This window comes from Hirundo rustica, chromosome 5 (genome assembly GCF_015227805.2).
Source record: "Hirundo rustica isolate bHirRus1 chromosome 5, bHirRus1.pri.v3, whole genome shotgun sequence".
NCBI lineage: Eukaryota > Metazoa > Chordata > Aves > Passeriformes > Hirundinidae > Hirundo > Hirundo rustica.
The window spans coordinates 14,571,170-14,582,923 of NC_053454.1; the positions used below are offsets into that span (position 1 = coordinate 14,571,170).

Sequence of the window (11,754 nt, forward strand, 5' to 3'; positions counted from 1 at the left end):
GAAGTGGCTTAGCTACAAAGACTCTGGAATTTACGGGTTTTACAAGAAATGAGGATCTGAGACATACACGTTCACACATAATACTTACATCAAAAGTAAATACAAATTGAGATACGCAAAACTTTTTTTCATTAAAAATCCCCAAATGTACATACTCATTGTGACATTGCATTGCCACTTCCTGGTAGCCACCAGCAAAATGCAACTGTGAAACATGCTGGACACCTGCCAAACTCTTATGCAACTCCAAGTCAGCATTGCATGCTGTACATTACATGCTGTACATATGAGCAAAATGACTCTCACTATGGAAAGACAAAGTTACTTAGCTCCAGAAGAGAGAAAACACAGCCAGGTTTTAGAGGGTTTTTTGATTGGGTTTTGGGGTTTTTTTCCAATATGCTTTAGACCAACTACTGACAGAAGTCAGAAAAAATTGATGTCTATAAAACACTCTTAGGATTTGAAGTTTTCCCCCTAATGGGAAAAGATCTGGGCTTCAAAGGCCATTTCAATCCCACCCTATGCTCAGAGAATGCAGTACTAGGAGCAGTGATACTATGTGAAACTGAGAGCTTGACTTTCCACACTGAAAAGCAGAAGCCTGAGTGACGGGCACAGAAGCAACTCCTCAGGACAGCTTCCTGACCCCCCGGCACCACATCTCAATAATGAACTGTGGTGCCGCAGGTGGCATTTCCTTTGATTAAGGAGAGGGTTGAGCCGGTTCATTGTACCCATAAGGATTCACAAAGTGACCAGAGGCAGTACCCAAAGACCCTTTTCCCTCCAAGAATCCCACCTGCTCCCAAATGCTTAACATTTTGATTGACTTAAAAATGTAATGCTGAAGTGGGTAACAGAAAGTTACACACATCTACAGTATTCCACTGCTGACTTTAAAAACAAATCAGGAAATTGGTTCTGATAAAAATCTAGCATCTTCTCATCATCTTGACTCAAAGCCTTTTCAAGACACAAAATGTTCCGTTGAATCTACCTACTGTCATCCACAAATCTGGAATAAATAAATAATCTCTTTGTGCATGCAATTTAAGAATATCCATTAGAAACGGATTGTTATAAAAGCCACCGTATGAAGCACTCATATATCCACCTCTGCTACTGAGGCTTACAGCAGATATCCAACAGATTAAGACCTATCAAGAGGATATCAAAGTCCAGTAACTATACTTGAATCAGAAATCACTGTTATTAAAAAGGTCAGCCAAAGCTGAGAACAGCTGGCTTTTCAGAGGACAGGTAGCCTAGCAACAAAGTCACTCGGTCAGACTCATAATTTCATTACCAGGATTGATGAAGTCTCATGATGGGGGACCAAGACTATTAACAGACAGCAGCCACTCCATTCCAAGATCCACTTTTCACCAGCTCTAACAAGGAAAACTAGTGCAAGAGTTTAGTAGTAAAAGAAGAAAAACCACACACCCTCAAATTCAAAGAGAGAATGCACGGGGGAGGAAATGGACTGTACTGTGGAATCTTGTTGACATCAAAAATATAAAGCACGGTGCATGTGAGAACCCTGAACAGGCTTAAAATACACCGCACTAAACCACAGCCACCAGTGTTCAAAAAACTTGGGAGCTTCTGAAGACATTACATTTAAACAGCCGTACATTACAACACAACTGGTTTTGTCTTTGGAATGCAAATTCTAATTGAGGAGCAGTACCACAAGAGCAACAGTTTTAGTGGCTCCTGAAATTTAAGAATTATTCATAATCCAAACAGCCTGAGCAACTATCCAAACAACAGTCAGTCCTTTGTATTGCAAAGTCTGTTAGAAACACTTCAGAGACTTACGGCTGATCCAGACATTATCTAGAAGTAGCCAGGAGCTTTTAATTTTGGTACTAACTTTATTTATTAAACCTTTATAAAAAGAAAATAAATGATGTGATTAAAGCATAGCCATACTTAAAAATCTTTGTAGCTCAGACAAGTATATGCCAGTTTTAGGTGAGTGTCCAACTCATTTGACTCTAACAGAGCCATTAACGCGGTCAAGATGAATGTACAGACTTGGAGCAAACATACATCTTTCTTACTGAAACACACTTTAATTTTTGTGCCTTAAGAACAAGATACCAACACTGGCAATATTAACAGCAATTGCTCTTTAGACAGTGCTTCATGTTCATGCCACTCAACTGAAATAACTCTATGCTCAACTCTTGCATCTCCCTCATGGCATTAGTGCTTTCATTAAAAAATTAAACTTTCTGTCTGATAAAGACGGAGACATTTCTATCCACAATATCATGAATAAATAAGGAAGCTCAAAACTGCAAATTAAATCACCAACAAAACACAGTATTTAACTTGGTTTCTGGAAGTGTTTTATACATGTACCAATATGGAAAAATGTCTTCTTAGAAGAAGGAAATTAATTTTCCAGTAAAGTTGGTTTACAGTGAGTAAACTAAAAGTTTTTTCCCACTAACTATGCCAAAAATACATTTAAGGAGTGAAAAATGTTTGCATCTTCCTTCCAAGCATAGTATGAACTGACAAGGAGAAAGCAGCAAAAAGGAATAAAGAAATATCAGACTAGCACAGCAGTAAGCAAAGTCTATGCTGCATGCTAACGTTCCCAGTTACGAGCATCTCTATTCCCAACTACAAGCTGGAAAACTACAAAAATATGAGGAAGGAGAATAGGAGAGGAAAAATTTATTTTTCCACTCTCCCTACAGATTTCACAAATTTAAAATGGAGTAATTTCTCAAGGTTAAAGAGTTTAATATGGCTACAAATTCACAAACCGCTTAATTTCAAATGAAAGTTTCCCTATCAGCATCTGAATTCTGAACCACCACTCACCTTAAAAATTCAGTCTGGAATCTAAAAAAAATTGAAGACATTTTTTTCTTCCTGGTCTTCTCGACCAATTATTCTTTTTCACGTGTCATTCCAAGATACATTTTTGACAGGTCATTCCTCTATATTCTGTTTTCCATGTATAACTACATTAAGACTTACACAATCAGCTGATAGCCACAGGATATGAAATAAAAGACATAATATTCCTGATAATCAATGTAATTACTCCTACCACTAGTTAACTCAGCAGATTTAAAACTAATTAAAAAAACAGTGGTATATTTTTCATTATGGAGCTGGTAGACTGTTCTGATCAAAAGAAAAAAGATATCGGGAAAAATATCAGAAAAGTTTTTCACCCACAAGGTGGCTAGGAACTGGAACAGGCTCCACAAGGAAGCTGTCACACCACCAAACCTGACAGGAGTTCAAGAAGCTTTTGGACAACACTGTCAGGCACAGGCTGTGACTCCTGGGGTTGGGATTCTTGCACAAGGCCAAGAATTGGACTCTATGATCCTGAGGGGTCCCTTCCAACTCAGAATATTCTATGATCCTATTCTACAATTCTATCAAAGAAAACCAACTGATTTTTAGAACAGAATAGCAGCAGGGTAAAAAAGAAGCAGGCATTACTAGTCAGCTGTATCTTTTCACCATTACAGCATTAGGTATTTTAGGTATTAGCACTCAGCACATGCAGTAGCACTAAAATTCAAAGAACAAACCTGGACTCTGCAGAGGTATTTATCTCCATTTCAGGAAGAGGAAAATGGAGGAACAAAAACTGTAACAAGTAGTGCCTGTGTCAACAGCAAGAGCATGTGGTTTCATGTTATACTTAATCTGCTGGAAGTGAAGGGCGTGGCTAGGGAGAAGGAAACACCGAAGGAGCAGCCCTGCCTCCAACTGTACATTCCTGCTGCCTCCCTGGAACATGTGCTAGCAATCGTGCAGCCGCAAGATGAACCCACCTGGTGTACTAATTCAGGAAGGAGCTCTGCCTTTTAGTGGTTTAATTTTTCACCTGGTTGGAGCACTAGTAACACCTAGTTATAAGCCATGTCTTACTTGGGAATCCCCAAGAAGTTCAGTTGATACTGTCTCCAAGGAAAAACATGGGTGCTGAGCTAGCCTAGCCAAGAGAATGACTATTCTCAGTGTCACCTCTCCTTGGCTTGTTCTTTACGTAAAGGTATACAAGGTGAACAGTAAGGGAATTAGCTAAACTCTTTCACACTCCCACCTGTTTATGTGTATGAAGCCTCAAATCAGGGGAGAAAACTCTTTTCTACCCTGGGCACTTTTCTTGGCAAGGGGTTAATCCAAAATAATACCAATTAGTTAAGCAGGAAGGACAGAACCTGGCAGAACTCAACAAGAAATTCAAAGCTTTCAAATGCCCTTCTTTCTGCTGTTGTCTTCTCAAAGCAACCCCACCCTATGCGTAATCTAGTTGTTTCGAAGCATCACTGAAGCCTTGAAATAGCTTTTCAAAAGCCCAACTCATCAAACAAAAAACCAAAACAAACAAAAAAGCCCACAAATCAAAACCAACCAACAAACAGTACACAAGATTCACGCACACAAAATTACAAAATTATTTTGTTTTCAAGGATCAGTGGCAAAAGGGAAGGTAAAACCTCATCCTATTTTCAAAGGCTAAGATCAAGTTGATAAATGCCAAGCATAAGGGAACAGAGAAAAAACCTCCTGTATTTCCATTTTTACTGGTGTCTTCGATATCACTGTCCTGTACTACATCCGCAGGCAATCTTGTCTAATGAACACCTATAAATCAGATTTTGAATCATGAAGAGCATTTCACAACGAGACATGAGTAACAACATGGGAGTAACTCAACCAAAATTTTCAGTGATGCAATTGCTACAAGCGTCAGATCCCCCTGGGGTTCACCGTAGAATGCACAGCTCAAGATGCACTGATAAAATCAGCTAAGCCTCATTCACCATGTGATTTCCACAGGCAGAAGCTTACCAAGGCTGGAAGAACAAAACCTGTCACCAGGTCTGTAGAGAAGAATCAAAAAGAATTAAAAAAAATTTAAAACCAATTAAAAAGCTACTAAATTTATGAGCTACAAAGGGCCTTGAATGACAGGATGATGAACGCTTGTAACTTTGGTGTTATTTATCTATCTGTGTCACATTATTTTACATACCATGGAAGACTTTCCTGTCTTATACCCTCAAGGATACAGGTTCCTACTAAGACCTGGTCTTCTGGCCTTCTGTCAGGCCATACTTGAAGTCCCAGGAGAGAAATCTCCCACTACAGTAACACACAAAACAGAATCACAACAAAAATGTCTTTGCACCTCTGCATCAGTCTCACTACAAGTTCCTAACACAAAGGTGGGCACTGGAAAAATTCACCACTCCAGCTTAATCCATCCTGGGCACTAACTGCAAAAGCAAAAAGCCAAGTCTCAAGAATTACAACTTGTAGTATTTCATCAGTTAAAGCGTATTCTAGGATAACTGTACAAAATCTGTACTAACACTGATGCACAGTAACTACAGTTCCTGGATTTTTAGAAGGCATCTGTTTTGGGTGGGTTTTCTGGGTTTTTTTTTGTTGTTGTTTGTTTGTTTTTGTGTGTGTTTTTGTTTTGTTGTGGTTTTTTGTTTTGTTTTGGTTGGGGGGGAGGTATTTTTTTTTTTGTTTGTTTGGGGGTTTTTTTGTAACACAGAATGTGAGAGAATAAATTCTTGCTTAAAGCAGAGACGGACAAAGGTGGGTTGTTTCTGCGTTCCAGAGCAGAATGGGAGAGAGGATGAAAGATCAGAGCAGTATGTGAAAGGTGAAAAGAAAATTTTTTTCATACAATGCAAGGGCAAAAATAGTTAATAAGCAGCTACTTGGCAGAAAAACTGCTACCATGTCTGGCAGGTAAAAAAAGACATAAAAGCATCTGGTAAGAAAAAAATATGTGTTCTGATAGATAAAATTAAAGAAATTATGACAAGGTAGCAACAAGTGCTAGAAGTGTCCTGAAAAAAGAGTGAAATTGTGATGCAGCTCTGAAAAACCTCAAAAAAACCCCGAACACATTTTATCTGTTGTCCCTCATTTCAGATCTCCTGTAGCACTCGAAACACATTTATTTTAAAATGTAGATATTGAAAACACATTCTCACTTCCAGATTCATTTTCAAAATATTATTCTTCAGAAAAACAATAATTCAAAGCTGCCATTTCCCAGAAGGTATGGGAAAAAGTTACTGAACTATTCAGGATCCCAAAGCTAAGATGGAAAGATAACTGGTACAGGCCCTGATGAAACAGACATAAGACAACAACATATTGCTCGCCTATCTCTGGATGCTAATAAGATTTAATTTCCTTCTATCAACAAAGGAATTTCCTTCCATCTTTTGCCCGTGTAAGACAGCATAGCCCACCTAAGTTTGCAGACTTACTAGGACTAAACATCTCAAGTAGCTCTTTTATCCTAAACATAGGTGAAGGCAGATGCTCAGTGCTACAGAAATTAACTGGGAATGACCAAAAACTATTTATTTCTAAATCAACACACACCTGTTTGAACCAACACTGGAAAATGAATGGCAGTGTACTGAAATATTGAAAAGGGATTTCAAAAGGAGAGCAAAAGCTTTACCAACATTTTTTTTATTAGAAACACATATACACTTATCAGAACAGGCATTTTCTGTTCTCAAGAGCATCAGGGGTAAAACATTTCACTTTGAAACAGTAAGTTCTAAGTTAATAATTGGTTCAGTTTTTCAGATTTCAGTCCCCCTGGCTGCCACAAAAAGTATGACCTTAACGTGGTCATGTAATGCCCTGTCCAATACTTTAAAATGCCAAAACAGCCTCATTTGGAGTATTTTTCACTCCTAAACAGTTCATCATACTACAGATGACATAAGAAAATCACAAATTTAACATATGAAAACAATTCATTCTCTTCAGCAGAAGCCAAAGGTAACTGCAGGTAAGTTGAACAGAACAGCATTTAGACTTCAAATTAGGACAGAGAACACAGATTATAAAAGAAGTGATACTTTAAGTCAACTATTTAACCGGAAAAGCAAATGACAACAGAAAAACCGAACGCCTTCTTTGCTTAAGTCTGCACGAAATAATTAATTAGGAAAATATTTACGGTTATAATTTTTAGCAAAGAGTCAGAAGTGTAGACTAGAAAAGAAAAATACTAGTTAAATATTTATGCAAGTTCAATGCATTCAAGTCACCAGAATATGACAAAATTGATCCAAATTTCCAGGAAGAACTAGCCAAAGCAATTACTGAACCATGAGAAATAACTGCAGAGATCTTTTGTAGAAAGATGAGATCACAGTAGACTGAAGACAGACAAACAAAAGAAGGACCTTAGATGTTTTTGCTCAAACACTCAAAGGTTTCACAATAAAGCTGAGCTATTAAAGCAGCTGTTCCCTCCTGCCATGATTCATCCTGTTCCCTCCCATACCAACAACCTGATTCTGGAGCTTGTTTGACCTCTTAGTGAGCCAGTTTTACTGAATCACCTTTCGCTTCAGTTCCCTAGATGAACTAGCTGCTCGTCAAGGGGTCAGACAAGCACAAAGGATATCATCAGCAATTAACCCTTCCAGCAGCAGCCAGTTATTACAAACACTCAGCCACAGTATGAAGTCCCTCACTAGTTTTGAAAGGCAGGCAGAAAGACATGAGAAAAAGCAATCAAACACCGATATCTGCATTACAGCATTTAAGAGTGCAATCATTTTTCCTGTTCCTAAAGCACCCTAAACTTGCTAGGCAATTCTGTAACACAAAGATTTGAAAACATGCTTTGGTTGCAGTAACTCCACAAGCGAGCAGGAAGTGTGAAATCCCATACTGGAAGACCAGGTGCTTCTGAGGAAGGCCTAGCCAAAATTTTATCACAGTCTGTATGTAGACGAGTCTGCTACTTGAGCAGTCCCAATCTTGAAGCTGTAAGAAGTAACAACTGGCCAGTAAATTTGTTTAGAAAAAAGAATCTAGCTTCCTTTTGGTAAAATAAACTACTTAAAAGGAGAATGATGCACGTTACATAGAGATCATGATTTCTCAAAGGTTTTTGGTATTGTTTTGCCTTACAGCAAAGTAAGTCTCCAGGAAATCGCAGGGTAGCTCAAGCACCTGCAACCAGTGCACTCAAGCCCGAGCTACCAGTTTCCAGCCAAACCAAAATGAGATTTTCAGTATTATCTGAAGTCCGTGCTGCTTCATTTGTGACAGATAAGATACTTTCAGACACAGCTAGGCAAGCTGGTATTACACAAGTGGCACATTCTCGAGTGCAGAAAACACAAGACCATAATGCAATAGAAACCGCCTCACTGGACATCAGCATGCTGACTTGGATGAGTGCATAGTGCTCCATACAGGATAGGAGTCTAATGACAAAAACGAAAAGGAATTTGAGCACCAGTCCTCAGAATAGCATAAGGCAAGTACGTTGCTGTTAAAAAAAGAACCGCAGAACAACAAATCTGCTCTATGCGACCCCAGCATTGTCCCGTTCTGCACAGGATTTCAGGAAAACACAGACATAATTAGGCTGAGGTTTCACAGTAGCTTCAGTCAATCCAGTTGCTGGCTGCCACAGTCCCACTCTCTGCCTCCCACTGGCTTCAGTACCGATTTGACCGGTGCTTGCTGGCAGCACTACATCAACAGAAAACCTACCCTGCTTCAAAAAAAAAAATGTTTTCTGCCAGTCTGGAGCCTTTGTGAGTCACCTCAAGCACCGATGGGAGCCAGAGAGGCAGGCAGTCATAATAGCAGCAGTCAGATAGCTTAAACTGTTAGAGAATGGCAGCTTCGTTCTGACAAAAGCAACAAGTACGCTGAGGTACAGCAAGCGTGACCCATGTGATGAAGTAGAATGAATCCGTTTGCTTAAGCCACAGAACACATAACTAAGATGGAGGACACGGCTACAACTGCAAATTGGCACAAGACCTTTCTGAAAACGAAGAACAACAGTTCACTAGAGATGGGAAAACAGAATCGGCTCTATCTGTAGCAAAGATGACGTCAGGCATTAGGACAAGCATTTTAGTTATAAAGACTGTCTGCTGTAGCACTCCACTACCTACAGGGGGGACGTCCACAGAGCACTTAATGAATTTTCTTATCATCAGAATAGGAGATAGTTTTGATAATAGAGTGGATTTCCTTATTAAACATAGTTATAATTACTTGTATTATCCAAATCCAGGCCAATGTACACAACACAGGTAAAAATGCCATTTAAGAATGCATCAAAGGTAAAGTGAGACCTTCGCTAGCAACAGCTAAAAAAGCAGGATAACTTTCCTAAAGTACCAATTAGCCTAAATGTCCAGTTTACTGTTCTGTCTCACAGGAAGTCCTGGAAGAACAAAATAAACTGTGTATCTCTGTCCTAAAGGATTAACTGCCTATGTACTTAATCCATCAGAAACACGTACTTGTTCTCCTGAGAAGCAGAGCATGGATGGGCCCATTTCACCCTCACTAAAATTTGGTGGAATTTACTAAATTCAGACACTAGCAGCAACTATATTACAGCGTACAGGGAACCTGATGAACACAAGTAACATATAACTCACAAAATTAAAGAACCCTCAAGGTCAAACTGAACTTATAAAGAGCATGGCTTTGGAGATTACAATTGCCCTGTAAGCAGAACTACAGACTTATCTAATTGCAGCATCTCAGTCACACAAGAAGGAAATTCAAAAACAATCTGGAAGCTTTTCTTGGAGCAAAGCTGGCATCATAAAAGCCACAGGTAAGGCACAGGCCTCAGGTTCTGAAACAGGGTTAAAGGATGTAAAATTGAGCACTATTTTTTTAAAAAGTGCCATTCCTTCATGCTTGCACTTATTCAAAGAAAAAAGGGAGCAAGCAAATTCCTGTATAAAAACTGTTGAAAAATGAAAGGTTATGAAAATTACAAACTGGATAGTTTTAATCAAATTTTGCAATACTTAGGAAAGTTTGCAAAACTTAGGAAAACTGCTCCCCAGGAAGTTTTATCGGGCATGGTAAATTTGGTCAAAACTTTGTGGGAGGCTCAATAAAAGTAACCAAAATGCCTCTCTAAGAACAAAACCCAAATGACTACAAGATCTGGAGGTTTAAATGAAACCTGTTCAGCTGCTGTCAACAATACGCTGAAATAGCTACCAGGAGTCAGTAGGCGTGTTTGTTTCCATTCAAATAAAATCCACTCTGCTACAACATTACAAAGTTTTCTGCCCCGCAGATTAAGATGATTGCAAATGTACTCTCAGATAAAAGGCAAAGTGAAAGAAACTACATAAGGTTTCCTCTTCTCCTGCCAGACCCTGTGTTCAGCCTGTCCAGTTAGCAAATCCTGCAAAAAAACATCTCGGGGTTTTCTTTAACCTATCAGCAAACGGAAGAGGCACACGAAAGGATCTGGTGAATCCCAGAGGAGTGCAAGGTGGCATGTGGAAATCGGGAAGGAAGGATAACTCCCCCATGCTGCTGGCAGCAGTTAAGCTACTTTAACTGCCTCTCATGTAACTTCACCTTCCTTTCAAATGCCTGTAGCCAATCTGCTTCTCCAAACAGCCATTTATGCGCGGAGATGGGAGGCACAACTTCTTGCTGTAGGAGTGCTGGCTGCTAAGTATTTGCCCAAAACCCTCCCACAACACTCAAAAGCTGCTGCAGGGAAGTTTGCCTTTCAGGTGACACACCAGCCTTGATTACTTAACTACCGTGATGCAGGAATAAAAATTACTTTCGTCCACGAGCAAAATTACATCTATATAAAATAAAAGAACATACCGAAGGTAGCTTTACGCCACTCACTAGCTGAACGCCGTGCACAGAACCGCGAGCACGGCCCCTGGCAGACCGTGAGCGGGCAGCACGCCCCGCGCCCTGCCCGGCTGATTGACAGGCACGGCCGGGGCGCTGCCCGCGCAGGGAGCCGGGCCCGCGCAGGGAGCCGGGCCCGCGGGCGGCTCTGCCGGGCTGCGCGGGGCGGCGGGCGCGCTCCCGGCGCGCTCCCTGCGCGGCACCGCCGCCCCTCCGCGCCGGGCGGAGCGGGGCACGGCGCCCGCTCGCCGGCCGGCCCTGCCCGGCGGGGCAGCGAGGGCAGCCCCAGCCCCGCGCGGCTGGGGAGCGGCACCGGCAGCCCGGGAGGGACTCAACAGCCCCGCGGCAGCGCAGGGCAGAAGTTACCGCCGGGGCCGGGGCGCTGACAGCTGCGCACTCCCCGAACCCTCCCTCCCGCCCCGGGGCAGCGGCGCGGGGGCCGCCCCGGCCCGCTACCTTGTCGCAGTAGAGCCCCACGAGCTGCTTCATGCGCCAGTGCGGGGCGGAGAACACGTCCACCTCCTCGGGGAAGGGAGCCATGTTCTCCCCATGGAGCCGCGCCGCTCCCGGCGGCGCGAGCATCCGCACCGCGCGTGCGCCCGCCCCGCGTGACCGCGCGCGCCGCCCCGCGCGTGCGCCGTTGGTCCCGCCCCTTCCCGCCGGCAGCGGCGGCGCGGGTCCCGCCTGGGCGCGGGCCGCTCCTGCCGGGGAATTCCCGCTGTGGCTGCGCGCCCGCTCCGAGTCACGGCCTGAGGGCCGCTGGAGTTAGCTGCAGTACTGCGCGACTTGAGATCCGCTGCCTTGGCAACGCCGAGATAGCAGCTTGTGGACGTAAAAAACATTTACAGAATCAGTGAGGTTGGAGAAGGCCTCTGAGCTCGTGGAGTCCAACCTGTGACCGAACACGTTGTCTACTAGGCCATGGCACTGAGCGCCACGTCCCGTTTTTCCTTAAACAGCTCCAGGGGTGGTGACTCCGCCACCTCCCTGGGCAGCTCATTCCGATGTCTAATTACTCTTGCTCTGAAGAAATTCTTCCTAATGATC

The 11,754-nt window shown here is 42.3% G+C and overlaps 1 protein-coding gene across 1 annotated transcript in view; it reads right to left on the reverse strand.

The window, feature by feature from the left end:
* FBXL5 (F-box and leucine rich repeat protein 5) overlaps positions 1-11,314 on the reverse strand; it is a 35,202-nt gene extending 23,888 nt beyond the window's left edge. Inside the window, exon 1 of the mRNA XM_040063847.1 lies at positions 11,164-11,314. Within this exon, the coding sequence (XP_039919781.1) occupies positions 11,164-11,289 (126 nt within the window). The 5' untranslated portion in view covers positions 11,290-11,314. The remainder of the gene's footprint in view (positions 1-11,163) is intronic.
* Between the last annotated feature and the right edge of the window lie 440 nt (positions 11,315-11,754).